This window comes from Asterias amurensis, chromosome 13 (genome assembly GCF_032118995.1).
Source record: "Asterias amurensis chromosome 13, ASM3211899v1".
Lineage (NCBI taxonomy): Eukaryota > Metazoa > Echinodermata > Asteroidea > Forcipulatida > Asteriidae > Asterias > Asterias amurensis.
Window position 1 is genome coordinate 20,172,484 of NC_092660.1, and position 18,922 is coordinate 20,191,405.

The following is an 18,922-nucleotide window of genomic DNA, read 5'->3' on the forward strand; positions in this document are numbered from 1 at the left end:
CACATCAAGTATGAGATTTTTAAATAGATGTGCCCTTTGCAAAATGAAAAATGTCTTGCCCTATCAAAGACGAAACTCCAGGCCTATTTGGGTGCTAAGTAAACGTCTCATGTGACATTGTGTGCACAATCCATGCATCACAGGTGCTTCTTACATATCAAACAACAAACTGAATATCACATAGTATTGACCCCTTGCACGCGCGTCACACGCGGCGACTGATGCCACGCTCACCATGTTGGTGGTCAATAGGTTTACGTGTAAACGCCGCGTCACCTAAAAGCGCACTTCACTGAATAACACACGTTGACGTTGGCCACCAAAATGGCGCATCCAAGATTATTCTGATGATGACGTCAGGTGAAATGGGTCAATACTTGACACTGCTATCTGTCAAGGTGATAGGACCGATTTTAGGCCGATGAAATTTAGATTAAAATAGCTTTTCTTATAGACTCGGTGAAAATATAAGCACACAATTAACTATCATATGATAAGTGATGGTTGATTAAGGATGGTCAGGATTCCAATATTTTCTAATGTCCATAATCTCAATTTACAAACAATTTTGCATCATGGTCTAGCATGTAATTTTGAGCATTATCCGTGGTGTGTGCACAGAGTTGGTTTTTGTTTTGAACATCACTCAGCTGTCAAAATTCAGAGAAACGGTTCTAAACACAATGAATTCTTTCAAACTGCCTATTGTGCAACTTTCTGGAATAAAAACAATAGACCCTTCCCATGAAATATGTAAATTTTACATAGCGCGTGCGCACTAACGTTTTGGTGGGCAAAATGAGGGAATATCGCGCTGTTTTGTACACGGCTATAGGGTGCGTGACGCAGACGCGATTGCGCGTCTGCTTAGTGCAAAACTCTATGGCGTTTGCCAACCAACAGGGTCTGTACGCATGCGTGAATGTGATTAGCATATTTCATGGGAAGGGTCCATTACCGGGAAATACACATTTACATACATGACACCAAAATTAACCAATCATGAGCCAATGGAACCAATGAAACTAACGTAAACTCTCAAGTATCAGTCACGTCGTTGAACCTCAAGTCTTTGTCTTCGTCTCAAATTGTTTTAGTCTTGTTCTCAGGATGTCCAGGTTTCAATTACAACACTATTAAATAATATGCCATCACCTTGCTAAATGAAATGATACTGTATGGACACCATGTTGAAATGTTCAACTAAAATGACACCTTAATTGTACTTACAGGGGTGGATTTCACAAACAGTTAGGACTAGTCTTATCTCAAGTTAGGACCAGTTACTCGTCCTAACTTAGGACTATCCATGCAGTTTGTATATCTCCTAGGACTAGTCCTAAGTTAGGACTACATGTAGTCCTAACTCTTTGTAAAATCGACCCCTGACAAACAAATCTACAAGTAGATCATGAAACAATGAAACTAATGTCATTATTTTGCTTTGATTGTATAGTATTAGTCATAGTGTCTGAACTTTAAGTCTTGGTCCTGGTTTCAATGTAGTTGTTTTACTCTCATTCTTGGTACTTCAAGGTTTTCAACTAAAACACATATCTACATGAAATGACAGAATAATATGTACACGTTCACAATTACACCAGGGGATCTACAGTTGACATGTTGGTTTGAAATGACACCACTGTGAATGAATCTGCTAGGGTCAAAGGTCATTAACTACTCAAAACATCAGGTCATTAACTACTCAAAACATCAGGTCATTAACCACTTTTTGCATTTATACCATAGGTCCTTTTGGTCGATACAGTTTGCAACAGCTAATTCTATTTTCAAAAATGACACCACCTACACGTAAGCAACTTTTACTCATTGTCTATACAGATAAAGAATTTAAATACGGCTGAAGTACTGCTCTCTACAACCCAGCACTGAACAGCTCTATAGACCTTAAATGCACATGACATCATTTCAGTAGGGCGGCCTCACCTAGAGGTAAAAAGGAGGTTGTTCACTGGTCAATCCTGTGAGCCGGGCGTACAAATCTGTGCGTCTCGATTGTTTCGTCACCGTTTTCCTCTAAGATGGCGGCTGGAAGACATTAATGCATTTAAGGTCTATTGGCTAAGATTAAACTAACTATTTTAATGTACCCTACATTTTCATAAGCTATGCTTTGCTATTGGTCAACCTGCCATCATGTGGTATGTATTAACTATCGGGGGACCAGAAGGGACGAGGGAGTGTAGGGGTGTGTCACCCACATCCCTCAAACCAAGAATTACACCAAGCCCAAGAAGGGCATGGCCTCAGTTGCCTGCTCTTGGCCGGCCTTGGTGCATCTTCAAGAGTTTTTCATAGACTTAAGACTTTTCAATGGAAGTGACCTTTCCTAAATGAAATGACCTTGCCCTCTGAAAGATTAAATCTCCCAATATTTGTTGACAGGCAACGTTTTGAGCATCCAGACATAAATTCAGTCATTAATTTTTACCATCTAAAAAAAGGAAGCTGTTTGTTGCTTTGATAATACTGAATAGAGGTGGGATGCGTGCTGGGTGCGCTTCACATGCATAGATTCTTTTCTTGAAAAAGTGAAAACAATAGTAGTTGGTGAAATACCTACAGAACATACCAGTTGGCAAATTTGTTTTAATACACCCATCAAAAGAATCAGCTTATATACGCCATTCGCTTAGGCCAGTGCACAGGCTCACAGTGATTCAAATCAAGGATTGCTTTTATACAGTGTTTCAGCCAAATTTCGAGAAGTGCAAAAGTCATGTCATTTTATTTTCTTAAATAAATAAGTATCGGAACTAAATATTGGAAACTGGATCAAAGGAATGAGAACAATGTTAATGAAAACTAACTCAATGGGAAATGAACAGGTGAAATTGAAGAAAATTTGTTGAGGGATGATGAGGAAAGGCCAAAGAGAAACTATGATTCTGGCAAAGGTACCAATTCTACTTAGACATTTTTCAAATGTTTTGAACTGTCTGAACTTTATGCCAGTATCAGAAGAAAAGAGTACAAAGAATCAAGCCACAACCCATGAAGAAAACAACACAACAATTCACACTACTGTTAGTAAGATAATTTTACAACAAACAGAAATTGGTTGATAGTTAATATTTGTCCTTGTGTACTTACCATTATAAGATGTGTCCATTGTAGGCAAAGTGGGTTAAAAATGCAAACAAAAACAAATGCAGACACGTTCATCAGTTATCAAATGTCTTATCAATTGTGCCAATTCTTTCATGTTCTTTTTAGCATATGTAATAAAATAAATCAAATTGTCAGTTTAATTAAAAAATGGCTGCATATAAACTATCAAAACTCTTTTTAGATACTTCAAATTGTTTTATCATGCAATGTGTTCATTATGGGACAGGTCTCCACAATGCCTTGGGTTTATTTGGGCAATAAAAGTGTTTGAATTGTTGTTAAAAAATGAATATGATTTAAAAGTACAATATAATGATCCACACAAACATGTCTCAAGTTTGTGTGTTTTTCCTTCTACATTGTGAACTACTTTGTAATACGATCTGCCATTTTGTCCTCACCCGCGGAAGTGAAGTTCATAACAATCCACTAAAAGCTTAAGTAGTAGTCCTGGCTGATTTTCTACCTTCCGCTCAGGTAGTAGTTAAAAAGCATGACAGTTCTTTTTAGAACTGAGAAGTCTCCCGAATTCAGATAATATACTCCGCGATAGTAAAATATAAAGCAAGACAGTTCTCTAAAGAACAAATTAACCTGGCAAGTAGACACATATATGGTGGTACGACAAACCAAATACATAAAACGGCAAACCTTGTTAATCTGTGGAAAAAATGTCAGAGTTCAATCATTTTAAATCTTACCAGTCAGACGCTACTACTATCACTTCATTCCATGGTCGCATAAATTTTTTGGCGGTGGGTTTTGGATGCAATGGGACCTCATAAATCTTCGTGAAATAATTCAGCTCTTATTGAATCCAAAAAGCAAATCTTAATACTATTCACTAACCTTGAACTACTGTGTCATCATCCGTGTCTGGTGGTCGGAAGTAATACTGGATGTAGGAGCAGAGAAGGGAATTACGACCGTGGTTGTCTTGGCCCTTGTCTAATAAGATGTGAATACGATCAACGATCTCAGCTACGGTGTCAAAACAAAGCTGTCCGACATGGTCAACTAATAAAGAAAAAGGGTAAAAAAACTCCCAGAAATGAAGTTAAGTTTGAAACAACCAGAATGACTTATATTTCAATGGAGTAAATAATTTCACCTGAATTCTGTATTGTGCAAAAATGATGGTGCCCTGTGCTTTTGCTGTGGTGCCCTGTGAAAGATTCCTGTAAAATTCTACATTTCCCTCATAGACATGATATAGAGGTAGGCCTACCCATACCAGAGGAAAATTGCTGGGCCCCTTCGATAGTGAAGTTAAAAAGCCTGTGAACATCAACACATAAAGTGAAAATTAGTTGAGAACCCGTTCCACAAAACAAAAATTTATTTCTGTATGGCCGATCTGTCCACCAATGATAGGAGGTCTTACGATCATCAGGATTATTTCATTCAGTATGATGTGGGTGGTGGAATATGACAAGCCTTTAGCTACATGCAAGAACATCAACACATAAAGTGAGAACCCGTTCCACAAAACAATAATTTATTTCTGAATGGCCTTACCGATCTGTCCACCAATGATAGGAGGCCTTACGATCATCAGGATTAGTTTATCGAGTATGATGGGGAGGAATTTAACGAGGGGTTCAGCTACAGCATTATTCAGTTCCATGATGCTCTTGACCAGCTTGGCTTTCATGTCCTGTTCTCCAATACTCCGAGGGATCTTGCCCTCTTCCACGTTGTGACAACGACTCAGGAACTTGTCCACATATTCATCCTTTGATTGAACAGGAGTCACAAACAAGAAATTCAGATTACTATGGAGACTTTTGGGGATGCTAGGTGGCAGTAGACTATCCGAGTAATACAACTGGGTCCAATTTCAAAGACAAAGGACAAAACGTTCACTCTTTGGGGATGCTAGGTAGAGAAGGGTTTTGTATCAATTGTATTCACATTCAAAAATGGTCTACATGTAGCTCCTACTTGTTGTATCTTATTTCTAATTAAGCCCACTGACAGTTCTCGTAATCTGCGTTCTTCTTATAACATCTATTTGTTGTGGCACCTGCTGCTAAAACATAGGATTCCAACTGTCTCTAGCTACTGGGCAACTGTCTCTAGCTACCGGGCAACTGCCTCTCGCTACCGAGCAACTGCCTCTAGCTACCGAGCAACTGTCTCTAGCTACCGGGCAACTGTCTCTAGCTATCGGGCAACTGTCTTTAGGTATCGATGGTCCAGCAGAAATCTGCTCTAGAATCGGCAAAAATTGTGGGTTCAGATCCCACCTGAGTAATATGCCTGTGGGACATGAGTATACAGTGATTTAGACACAACATGAGTAAAACCAAACATTATAGGTTTTGAATTGAAATGGCTTTTCTTTCCTACCTGAGCATGTATGGAGGAGACGGCTTTGACTGCAACATTAAACAGCGGTTTGTGGCCGTCCACCCAACGCATTGTTGGCAACTGAACCTAGAAAATCAAAGACATTAATGTGAAGAGAGAAACAGGAAATTAAAAAACTGTATCATTTTTTGTTAAACTGCAAAATACAGTGATGTTACTTTTTTTAAACTGACGACAAACAAAATTGTTTCATGAAAAAGGAAAAAAGATGTAATTCATTTTTACAATCCAGTAAATGACAATTTCCAGTAAATAGTATCGTTATTTTTAACACTTTTAATTGTAAGTTTATAGAGTGGTTTGTTGTAATGTGGTTTCTTGTTTTTTTTATAAATAACTTGTTCACACCAGAAAAAAGATATTTCATTTTCTTTTTAACATGACAAGTAAAATATTGAATTTAATTGAATTAAAATCTTCCGAAATATAAATAGTCTTTCTTTTTACAACAAAGACTATTTCTAAATTTAGTATAGTTATGTTTCTACACTAATGAAGTTACAAAGTATCTTAAGTGCGGTCAGAGCTCTGTAAAAACAAATTCAAGAAATAATTATTGTACTTCTTTGATCTTGCTCACTAATTTAAAGAGTTTGCAGCTATGTGTAGCTACACCCTGACTTGACAGGAAGTAAAGGCCCTTTCACACCCTGACAATTAAGCAAGCGTATGCCGACGTATGAACATTTTGGCGAATACGCTGGCGTACGTTGAATAAGTTACGGGTAAGTTTTGTATAAGTTAAGAGCACGCTGAAACACGCTGATTTACCTTGTTGTAAGGCGAGGTCGTCTAGAAATGTTGTATGCACACAAATTCTCAACGTATGCCAGCGTATGGCTCATAAATTCCACATAAGTTGTAGGTAAGTTATACGTTCGTTGACACACGTTCACATTGACACATGTTCACACGTTATACTTTTTATATACGCTCAAAATTGAAAAATCCATCGATAGTTCAGCGTATGCCAACGTTTTTGAGAAGTTTGAAACGTCGGCATACCCTGAATAAAACGTCATGGTGTGACAGGGCCTTTTGAGCCATAATTTAAAAACACTACAGAATAAAGATGAATTTCTATTTGGAAGATAAAGATTTGAGAAATATATATATTTTGTCTCTACTCTTGGATGAATTCATCTCTACATCAGGATTGAGAACATACAACTTGACTACAGTGATTTTGTATACTGTCTTTAAAACACGAACAGTCAATCAAGCCAAACAGTGGTGAGCTGTGAACAAACATAGTGACAGACAGGGTGACACAATCCGTGGCAAAATAGTGAGGCAATCCATGATGTACACAGTGACGCAAACGATTATTTGTTCTAAAGTGCTGAAAAGTATGTTAAAATGGTAACTTCCCATCTAAATTCTCAACAATATTTTTAACACATTTAAGAAGTTGAAAGTGCTTCAAATTTACCATTTAAGATGCATAAAGAAATCTCAATAGAATTTACACAAATTAAATTCTAAAATACATGTATCTCTATTAATCACACTAAAAAACAACTAATATAAGTGACATTTTTGACAACAAGCGAAAACTATATTATAAGTTGCATAAGTGTTGAATTAATCATATTATCTGTTAATAGGATTCAATGTTTTGCTAACATTCGACGGTCCATGCCAACCAGGGTGGTTTGTTTATCAAAAATTAAAAGGTCTATCCCACAAGATTTGTCTAGACTGGCCTCCAGCGTACAATTTTTGAGCACCCAGAATTTGTTTCCAGTCACTCCCATGGCTCATATAACCACCATACAATCCACTGTTAAATACAATGAAGAAACAAGCATTTACTTTAAATAAAAGCAAAGTTGTAATGTTAAATGTAATGTTAATCCAACGCTACCTGCAGGAAGCCAACGAAACTGCTGCGTTAAGGTCTTTAAAATTAATTTACCACTATGATGATAAACAAAATGTCTGCCACCGTAAATAGCCACACTTTTACAAAAGGAAGGCAAAATAATGCTTCAATTATTTTAATTGTTGATATTTGATAATTCATGATAAATTCATAATTCAAAGGAAATGTTTATGTGGTATTAGTGGAAGAAAACAACCAAAATTGATAATGATTGATAATATAAAACCAATGTTCCTTGGATATGTACAATGTAGAATGACAAATCAATGACTTAGATCACACATTTCACAAAGTCAAATATTTTTATGACTGAAGTTTACTTAAATGTACAGCACAAACTTTGTCTGCTTTTCAGTGAGCCTCATCACAGAAAATAATATGAAGTACATGTACATGTGCACGTCTACACCACTTTGAATCGTATTTTGATCAACGTGAGGTTTGCGGTACCACCATGTGAAAATCTCTTTGAGTAGTGTTAGTTCTGAGAAGAACCGGTGGGTGACAACTCAACATCTTGATCAGTATGCTCCGATCGTCTTCAGGAAGGTTTGAGCAAACTGAACAAAACGTTGAGTTGTCAACAACCGGTTCTTCTACCAACACTACTCAAAAGAAATTTACACATGGTGTTACTACAAACCTGACATGATTATACTCCCACCCACCATGTAATGTCTTAAATCCTACGTAATATTGTTTTGGGTTAGGTTGGGGGGGTTTAAGATGTTTTTTCATCTCGTTTGGCCTTCTTTATTTTTAAAGAGTGGCATAAAGATCAGCCATACAGAGCAGAGTCCAATTACATGGTATTGGAATTCTGCGCTGACAGAGCCCTTTAATGCATATACAATTTGTTACTTTGCAGAAGTAGTGATCATTATGTTAATGAGCCCAACTATGTGTGAAGCTGCTTCCATATATAATACCCTCATGTATAATACCGGTTAAAAAGAAGGTACAGGTTTGGTAATTACTCAAAACAAATATTAACTTAGAAACTGACTTGGTAACGAGCATTGGAGAGCTGTTGATAGTATAAAACATTGTGGGAAACGACTCCCTCTGAAGTAGCGTAGTTTTTGAGAAAGAGGTAATTTCTCACTAAAATAATAAAAGACTTCAAGCCAGAAGTCTTTTATTCCTATCTGAAAGCACACAACTTCGTCCGACAAGGGTGTTTTTTTCTTTCATCATTTTCTTGCAACTTCGATGACCAATTGAGCCCAAATTTTCACAGGCTTGTTATTTTATGGTTATGATGGGATACACCAAGTAAGAAAACTGGTCTTTGACAATTACCAAACGTGTACCTTCCCTTTAGTAAGGGAATGAAAGAGTGGGTGACAAGTTAAACGGCGTTTAAAATCGGCAGGGTTGTGGTCGTGTTGACCAAACCGAAGGCTAAGTCTTTATCTATCGCATGGCCAAGACCCTGCAGGTTTTAAACAGCCGTTTCAGACCGAACCACTTCTCTTTTTTCCCCATTTATAAATGTAAATGCCCTTTTTGTTAAAAAGCAAATTAATATTGGAAAATCTGTAAAACATTTCTGTAAATTTTCAACTCCTGTCATGTCCCCATGCTCCGTTTCATGAAGGGTCAAAATTGCATTGATGCACAACGGTGGTGAGTACACGCGCATGCTAATAGACTGTACATTGTGTTTGCCTGCATAAGCTTGCGATCCACGCATATGTTTTTAAGCACTTCTCCGCCTGTTCTCATCGCATGTTTAAACATGACCACGTGATGTCCTCTCGACCAATCAGAAAGGATAACCTGTCTCCAAGTATTTATGATTTATAATTATAATTATGGCACAAAATGCACACTTTGGAATACGGATAAATTGTACGGATAAAATGCATGCAATAGGCCCTATAACTAGTAGTTTTTTACTTTTATTATACATAAGTATGTACATGTACCATTATACATAACTTTTGTTTTACTCCCTATGGTGTAAGAAGTTAAGAAGGGTTGGGGGGGAGATTTTTGTTATGTACATGTTCATGTACAGTAAATGAAACTGAAGTTTGTCTAACAGAAAATGTTGTACATATAAAGTACATCTCCTTAAGGAAACTTACTTAGCCAATATTGTACAATCAATATAGCCCCTACCTGCCCGATTTGCTAGCTTGAGCATGGGAAGAGAACTGGTGTAAATCCTTCTAGAAACTACATGTGTACTTGATATTGAAAGAATGAACTTGGAGGAAAATGTGCTGTATAGAATGTAGGGCATCTTGCCAGTGGTTTATGAGTGACAAATGTCTTTGAAAACTAAATCTGTAATTACAGATCTACAACGGAAAGAAATATCCTTTCATAAATTTGAAGTGAACATACTATGTACATTGCCGTGTAGTGTCGCAAGGTGCACAATGGGAAGAGCTGGAGTTCTATCTATGTTTACAACACTCAGGCATAAACTCAATGAAAAGTCACATGAAACTACCCGAAGTTAAACTGGTAAACCAGGTGAAACATCTTTGTCCTTAAAGGAACACGTTGCCTTGGATCGGACGAGTTGGTCAAAACAAAAGCGTTTGTAACCGTTTTTTATAAAATGCATATGGTTGGAAAGATGTTTTAAAAGTAGAATACAATGATCCACACAAGTTTGCCTCGAAATTGCGTGGTTTTCCTTCTACTGTGCGAACTAACATGGTCGGCCATTTATGGGAGTCAAAATTTTGACCCCCCATAAATGGCCGACGTGTTAGTCTACAAGGTAAAAGGAAAACCACGCAATTTCGAGGCATGTTTGTGTGGATCATTGTATTCTACTTTTACAACATCTTTCTACCCATATGCATTTTATAAAAAACGGTTACAAACGCTTTTCAAAGACCAACTCGACCGATCCAAGGCAACGTGTTCCTTTAAAGGAACACATTGCCTCGCATCGGTCGAGTTGGTCTTTGAAAAGCGTTTGTAACCGTTTTTTATAAAATGCATATGGGTAGAAAGATGTTGTAAAAGTAGAATACAATGATCCACACAAACATGCCTCGAAATTGCGTGGTTTTCCTTTTACCTTGTAGACTAACACGTCGGCCATTTATGGGGGTCAAAATTTTGACTCCCATAAATGGCCGACGGTGATAGTTCGCACAGTAGAAGGAAAACCACGCAATTTCGAAGCAAACTTGTGTGGATCATTGTATGCTACTTTTAAAACATCTTTCCAACCATATGCATTATATAAAAAACGGTTACAGGGCTTTTGTTTTGACCAACTCGTCCGATCCAAGGCAACGTGTTCCTTTAAATGCAACTTCACTCAGCAGCTGCCATATAAAAATAAATGACCTTGTGATCAAAAACTCAAGTTCTGACTTTACAATTTGTCTCCATATGATGCATGTATGTGTCACTTATTTTCACAGAGTTTTTTTATGAGAGATCACTTAACCTTGGAAGGCCGGAAGGCCATTTCAAGGTGAGGGCTACACTTAAAGGAACAAGTTGCCTTGGATCGGTCGAGTTGGTCTTTGTAAAGTGTTTGTAACCGTTTGTTATAAAATGCATATGGGTAGAAAGATGATGTAAAAGTAGAATACAATGATCCACACAAAAAGGCCCCTTTCACAGTCCATTACGATGTAGGCATGGGTATCATCCACTACAGGAGCCTAGCTGGTAGAGCAGAATGCATTACCTTCCTAGCTTTGTACAAAGCAATTCTGGTTAGATACTGTGAGTGTCATGACCAGTTATCAAACCCACAGTCTGCTACCAACAACACTAAAGCTTGGGTCTGGTAAACTAGACCAATCGGCCATGACACATAACCTATTTACACTCTAAATTCCTACTCATGCTTGTAAATGAACAAGGCTCTACTTTAAACCTGGTACAAACTTGCAAATCCTTTTTCTGTCATGCTTCTAAGACCTTGTGGTAATGGTAATTTTTCAGGCAGTTTTTAATCATCGAGAGAAGAAAATCAAACTTCCAAAAAGAAATGTTGTCTACTTCATAAAATAAGCTGGAGTTTCTATTAAAAAAACCTTACTGGAATTACACTATTTACAGATGATTTGTCGCTTTGATGGCAGTTTTTAAACCTTTTGCCTTACCCTGGACGGCCCCTGCCAACAAAGAATTATGTCCGAAGATTTAAAATAAATAATAAATAAATACTAAAACCCCTAGCCGAACAGGTACCTTGGTCTTAAGTTTCTGCGGCATTTTATCATTTATTCAACACAAAAAAAATTAGGGGATACAAACAGTTTTGTTTAATGTGCAGATGACAAGTCTTTTAGTAGATGTAAGCAGAAGTTTGTTACCTAAGCAATAAACAGGCACAATTTCATAAAACCGTTCACCAAGCACATTTTAGTATTGGTTATCGACCTTTCCACTGACCACCATTTTGTATGGCTAGCCACGGGAATCACAAAAAGTATAACTTGTTCAAAAGAAGTTTGCCTTTTAAATCAAACATTTAAACCTTTTTTTAAGAAGAAAACACTTTTTTGTTTTGGGTAGCAGATATCAGTATTATTTGCCATTCGAAAGCATTTGTTTGCGATGAAGGTCGCCCATACTTTTGCAACCAAGGTTGGCAAAACAGTTGCATTGACGATACAAAAGTAAGGTATATACAGGGGAATTTGTTGTGAGTCGTCTCAATGAGTCCGCATTGTTACATCACTCTTGTGTTTGTGAGAAACGCCAGCCAGCATGCTTTTGATTTTTGCTAAGGGTGCACGCAAGCATCAACTACAAAATTAAATGTCTAATCGGAATGACCTGCACAAATACGCAGACATTTAGCAGAGTTTCTTCAGTGTCCTCAAACTTGTAAAAATTAAAGGTTCTTGGTTTTTTTTTTGGTTTTTTTTTTTTTTTGGGGGGGGGGAGGTTTGGGGGGGGGGGTCTATGTGAGCATGAAGCCTTATCTGCATGGGGTCCGGGGCCTACCTTAGGCCAAGGTCCAATGTCATGGAGCTGCTTAAGCACAAATATAAGCTAAGCAAAATAGAATCTTTCTGATGGCCATTACCCATTGACCTCTTTGAGCAAAGGTTTTATTGCATTTGAACTTTAAAAAGCAAGAACTTGAAAAAAAGTGTGGTTGGGGGTTGGCAGACGTATTTTAAAACCCGGTGGCAACTTTTTAAAGATTGGTGCCAAAGAAAGCGTGGTGGTGCGTCAACCTTTGTTTACATGTTAAAAAACACTGAGTCTTTATGAAATTGGCCAAACCTACCAAACCTCTTCCATGGCATTTTGTGGAGACTACATGTTCATGTATGTGTTCTTACACGGCAGGCAGACAAGATGTTAAGTAGTTAACTTCTGATGTTAGTGATGGGAGAGTGGGGAGGGGCGGGGTTGGTTAACATGGCTGGATTATGTAGGAAGGGAAATAATACCTGTTGTGACCGGGTGATGTCGGGCTTGGATAACGAACGTGACTTGAGCAACTAAAAGACAAAAAACTCCTCCCTGAGTTTGGCAATTATACTTAGATCCTTCCAAAGTGTTTGACGACCCTACAACAACTTACCCCAACATCATGACTATTGACCCTCATACACGACGCGGAACACACCTCCACACAATGCGTTTCCAACAAATCCGCCAAAAAAATGGCGGACAGGATATGTGCGTGGAAGTGCGATGCGCGTCGTGAAATGGCTCAATAGGAAGGCAAGCAGATGGAATGCCCTATTTTGCATTGACATAATGAATGGCCCGGCCCCTTAAAATGGGCCACTCATTATGTCAATTCGTTTTTCTAACAACTGAAAATTATTTTCAATTATTTTCAATACAGGAAAAACAAAATCAAATATTAATATAAAATACCTAAAGGCTCTATCAACTGTTTACATGGCATTGGTTCATCAAGTCTTAAAAGCTAACCTGGTTCAAATGGTAGATAGCAAAACATACAAAGTTTTGTGTGCTTGACAAGTTCTCTAGTTTCTTTCTTGGTTAGTTTTCCTTTTTTTTTTAACTGACCAAATTGCATTTCTGATTACAAAGTCCTTACAAACTGAATCTGGAAGCCTGGGGAGCCATTGAAATGTCCTGAACATGGACAGCTTTGAGATGAAGCATCACTTTGTTCATTTTGGGTGGATGGTCAAATTTTGTTAATTGTTTCGCCAGGTTTTATTTAATTAAAAAAGAAAAAATGTGAATGGATATCAACACATTGATCTCATTTCAATATAAAAAAGAATACATCACATAATGATTAAACGTTCTTGCATTTCTGTTGGATGTGTTTTTGAAACTTACCTCTGGACTAAGCATAGAGTAACCCATGGGAGGTACATCCATTGAGACAGGCAGGCCAAAGTCACCTACTTGAAGACGGCCATCTCGTAGCATTGGCAACCACTGAGGAGAAATCATAAGAGTAATGACAGAGCATCGAAAGAAGGTTTTATCATTCTGACGCTGACTAGATCAAGCAGGTCGAATTGTTGAGACCATTCAGAACTCCCTCCCCAGAAGTGATGTAAATAACGATCTACTAAAAGCTAAAGCGTAGTCCAAGCTGATTTGCCACGAACTTATGTGCTTTTAAGATGTATAATAAAAAGCTTTAGGCCTGAGGTCTTTCATTATTTGAGTGAGAAACTACTTATCTCTAAAAAACTATGTGTTTTTAGAGGGAGCCGTTTCTCACAATGTTTTCCACTATCAACTCTCCATTGCTCATCTGTCTTTTATGTATACTTCATTACTCATAAGAGTTGAAAGATTTATGTTTATTAACTCAAAGTTAACATTTAACAATGATTTCTTTCGGTTCAAGATACTACACAGTGAGGTATTCAATTGAAAAACACAAGACCAAAGTACTTGTCAAGTCATGAGGCTACTGGCCCGAGGCTAAAACCACTGGCCTAAGGGCTCAAGTGGTAAACGGAGGTTATTTGTACTCACGGTGTGTCCAATGGGGGTCTCTACTGGTATAACGTCCTGTTTCCGTTGGCAACTGATGTGATAAAACGTAAACAGAATATGATGATAATCAGCAAGGTCAGCTGGTAGCGCAATTTTGATCTCCTCGTAGAAATCTGGAGACTTGGCGTGATACGTTACAGCTGTGTACGCATGGTCCGAATACTCTGGACAACTGGATTTACCCATGATGCACTGTGAGACAAAAATCAACAGTATACATATAATAATAATAATAATAATAAACAAAAATAATAAGTATACAAGTTTTCACACAAGCACAAGTGGAATACGGAAAAATATAGCGTTTCTGCAGAGCTGAGGCCATTGTGCCAATAACATTCCTTTCATTTTGCTCAGTTTTTTTTATGCCCATATCCAACGAGGCCAAAAGCTGCGTTGGATATGGGACGCGGACACGCTATATTTATCTTCAAGCAAATTCGGTGCGTGTTATAGAACACACAAGACGCAGGTAGTGATATTAGCCGTGCAGCATAGGTTTATAACAACACCCCATTCCGCAAATCTGATTGGAGGATTAGCGCATACATGAAGATAAATTCTTATTTAGCGCATTTAACAATAACCATCTCAATGCGTTTGACACAAGTACCCTGGTCATTGTGTCAATAACATTCCTTTCATCTTGCTCAGCTCCCTGGCAAGTATACACCAGAGTAACTGAAACAATCCAAAGGCTTTTTGACACACAATATCAACCTCTACCCTCGCAATTACCCATTTATACCCCAGACAGCCTGAGTGAAAAGAAGCAACTATAGTAAAGCATCTTGCTTAACGACCCAAATGCCATGACCAGGATTCGAACCCAAACTCTGATGACTTGACCACCAGAACTTGAAATTGATGCTCTTAACCACTCGGCCATGACCCCCTACCACAACATAGTTTACCCCCCTTGTACAAGGGAACCATTGACTGCCAACAAGTACAATTTCATCTAGGCTAGCATTGGGTATATGGGTGTCTCATTTTACCTTGACTGCAGTAGCAGGGTCCTCTCCGGCCATGAACTGGACCTTCACAGCGATATTCCTGGCCTTGCCTGACCGATTGGAATAATTCAGATTCTTGGGGTATATGTACAACAGATTGCTGTGAAAAAAATGCAGTGAAAAAATTAAAGGATGATACATCGTTGGTTTTTCGTAAGTGGTTATTGGTAACCTCTAGTTTGTGTATGACTGGGATTCAAACAATAATGCCCAATAATTATATCCAATAATTATGCCATCCAATAATTAAGCCATCCAATAATTAAGCCATCAGGGCATAGAACTGCTTAAGCACAAAAAGTTGCTAAGTACAACGAAATTTAGCATACGTACCAGCATAAAGTTAACAGCCAAGAAAACCATGTACTATCTATGACTGGTATATTTGCTCATTTGCGCTGAGCAAAAAATTGTTTTTGATATTTTCTGCTTGAAATGATCAACTCTATGAAAGTGGGCAGTGAACTTGAGTGCATTTTCCTAGACGGCAGTAAAGGGAAAATCAATGATTCTACAAAATATGTTTTCACTAGTGTTTTGAATTGTTTTGATGTTTCAGCCTGTTTATCAACCTCTGGAAGACTGAGCCCATAACTGAACTGCTGCATGTTGGACGAGCAAAAAACATTATCATTATTATTTATTAAGTCCCGCAGCGGAATTTTGTTTTCAGGTCTTACCGGTAGATACTATGAGGGTGGTACACGTCTCTGGATGGAAACTCTTGTATTTCACGGGTTGGTCTCGTTCTCATGTCTGGGAAAGGTTTGACCTGCTGGAGGTCAGGGGTCAGACAGTAGGGCGGATTCTCTGGCATCGGTGAGATATCAAGTTTCAGAGACCCTGGGAAGGAAACATAAAATACATATAAAAATATCCCCTTAAGGTGATCCCATAGCTGTTGCTTCCCAGGGCCCAATTTCATAGAGCCGCTTAAGCATACAAAAATTGCTAAGCACGACCAAGTTATGCTTACCAGGATAAGGTTACCAGCCAAAATACCATATTTCATGTTCAAAATGTAACTGGGTTCCTGCTTATTGGTGTTAGCAGAAACGTGTTAACGATATTTTCTGCTTAAGCAGTTCTATGAAATTGGGCCCAGGTTATATCATAAACTTGGGTGTGATCCCTGGCTGCACGGCAGTAAACGACTGCATAGCTTCAAACTGGCACCCCAAGACAAAGATATTGATAAACAGGGAGACCGCCAACAAAGGGCTAGATAGCTGAGTTAGTAGAGCACCGGCATGTTAATCCGAAGGTGTCTGGTTCAAATCCCACTCTAATGAATTTCCAAAACAGTAAAACAAACATTGCGTGGAAAGAAATAGGAGGGAGTACTAGGTGAAAACAATGGCAGTAACCATCAGAACACTCTCATTTGCTTACACCCAGACTTTCACCTATGTTCCTCCCCAAACGCTGAACAACCTCTCAATATCCATTAAAAATTATTACTCTCTGCTAATGTTCAACAAATCTCTTCAAACGTATCTGTATCAAATGAAATATGTTGTAGTATAGTTCCATTGGTTTGGTCATTTTATAGCGCTTTGATGTTTTTGAAAAGGCGCTTTATAAATGCTCTGCTGAATGTATGTCTTACCTGGAATGCATTTGAGTCTCTTTAAGACTGATGTTGGCCTCTTGAGGTCCGCAAGGAATTTATAAAGGTCATCATCGCTCAAACGTTCTCCTTCCTGAACAGAAGAAGTAAACAAATATGTAATACATTGAATACAACAGCAACAAGGAATTGATGCTGCATGTCATCAACCAAAAACGGTATCGCCGTGCCTTAGTAACAGAGTACAAGGGCCCACCGGTATATCTCTAGATTGGTCTATTTCAAGCTAATTAGTAAACAACACAGAATTTATTACAGTAAAAATATTTGTTAATATTTGAAACCAACCTGTTTGAAAAAGCTTGACACTGTTATCATCACAGGGTGGAACGTGTCCAGATTTTCTGCATCATCCTCCACTTTGTAAAAACTCCGCCTCTCCGAACCGCTCCTCTTCAGGCTCCCACTGGCCCCGCCCGAGACGCTAGCCGACACCCCTGGCTCGCCTGGCTTTCTCGGAAGAGATCCGAAGCTATGATCAACACCGATACTCTTCTTGCGACTGTCCAAGCTGTTGGATTTTACCTTGTCTACGTCGGTGTTGTCAGGGTTGGGATCAATGCTGTTGGCTCCGTTGATGATGTTTAGGAGATGCACGGCAGTCCATGCAAAGGGCATGCGGTAGGCACCTAGTTTCTCGCAATAGTAGCGGGCGTTTTGTTTGGCACGATCCACATGCTGTAATGATACATTATCATTCTTATCACTATTCTGGTTTATTATTAAAAACAAATACACGGTTTATCAGCCGCTGGCTGAAATAACCTTGTTTACAAGTAAAAATTCATTATAAGTAAGAAATTCATTATTATGGGTTTTTAAAGGGAAGGTATAATTTTCACTCGTAAAATTGATGACAATTGATGACAATTAAAACTATTGGTTAGAAGCCTATACAGCAGCTTTCGATGGTACAATGTATAAAGCATTTTGAAAGCATTTCACTTAGGTCTCCTATATTGTCATTATCTCTGTTCAGAAGTTTCTTTTTTTTATATCTGAAGTAAAAAGTTGCATGTGATCCCCTGGCTGCAAGGCAGTTAACGGTTGAATGGCTTCTGACTGGCAACCCTGGACAAAGATATTGACAAAATAGGGAAACCGCCAACTTAAGGCTGGATAGCTCAGTTGGTAAAGTGCTGGCACGTTGATCCGGAGGCCGTTGGTTCGAACCCTGCTTAAATAAACATTTCTTTGTTAAATCCCACATCATTTAATATTTACCTAGTCAGTTTCCCTTGTGCTTTATTATTTGATATTAACAATAACAATATGTACAAACCTTTGGGTTGTCCTGTTCCTTCATGTACGGCTCAGCACTCTCTGATATATCACCTTGTTGTAAGACTTTCTCCAGCTTGATGACGATGTAGACATCATTAGTAGGGTAGGTGGTGGAGAAGACTGCCATGCGGGCCAGGGTGGAAGGGTCGGGGTAGCCAAGGTGACTCTTAATCATTCCCTTTATGGCCTCAGTGTTCAGATCAAAGTAAAAGTTTTCTGAAATCTGCAAGAGGGGAAGGGGGGTTTCGGTTTTACTTTCTTGTAATCAGAAAACTGCTTTTACTGCAAATATTGTTGAATCAGTGTATAAAACGTTGAACCTCGGTTTTTCTTTTTTTTTTGGGGGGGGGGGGTGTTAAAATGTCATGTCCAGCCCAACAGGGGGGAAACTACCGATTTGATTTTGTGATGTACTCATTTTACAATAGAAAAAGTACCTACAAGTGGAAACAAATGTCAAAGTCTCTCCACCTCACATAAACACGAGGTTACTCTGTCTCACATGAGGACTCTATCTATTTGAAAATGAATACATCACAAAATTAAATTTGATGTTTCCCTTCCTCTTTAAACTAAGCTGACAGTAAAACATTATGCAATGAAGTGTGCGTTTTAGGCAACGCGGCGTTAATACATGTAAACCTAACTTGCACACCA

At 38.4% G+C, this 18,922-nt stretch overlaps 1 protein-coding gene across 1 annotated transcript in view; it reads right to left on the minus strand.

Moving 5' to 3' along the window:
* Window positions 1-18,922, minus strand: part of LOC139946240 (dedicator of cytokinesis protein 7-like) — a 51,583-nt gene that overhangs the window by 22,081 nt on the left and 10,580 nt on the right. The window contains exons 8-18 of the mRNA XM_071943859.1: window positions 18,264-18,488; window positions 17,270-17,659; window positions 16,961-17,054; window positions 16,032-16,194; window positions 15,334-15,451; window positions 14,315-14,527; window positions 13,661-13,762; window positions 12,787-12,837; window positions 5,485-5,571; window positions 4,651-4,867; window positions 3,982-4,149 (exon numbers count right to left, since the gene is read on the minus strand). Of these exons, the coding sequence (XP_071799960.1) occupies window positions 3,982-4,149; window positions 4,651-4,867; window positions 5,485-5,571; window positions 12,787-12,837; window positions 13,661-13,762; window positions 14,315-14,527; window positions 15,334-15,451; window positions 16,032-16,194; window positions 16,961-17,054; window positions 17,270-17,659; window positions 18,264-18,488 (1,828 nt within the window). The remainder of the gene's footprint in view (window positions 1-3,981; window positions 4,150-4,650; window positions 4,868-5,484; window positions 5,572-12,786; window positions 12,838-13,660; window positions 13,763-14,314; window positions 14,528-15,333; window positions 15,452-16,031; window positions 16,195-16,960; window positions 17,055-17,269; window positions 17,660-18,263; window positions 18,489-18,922) is intronic.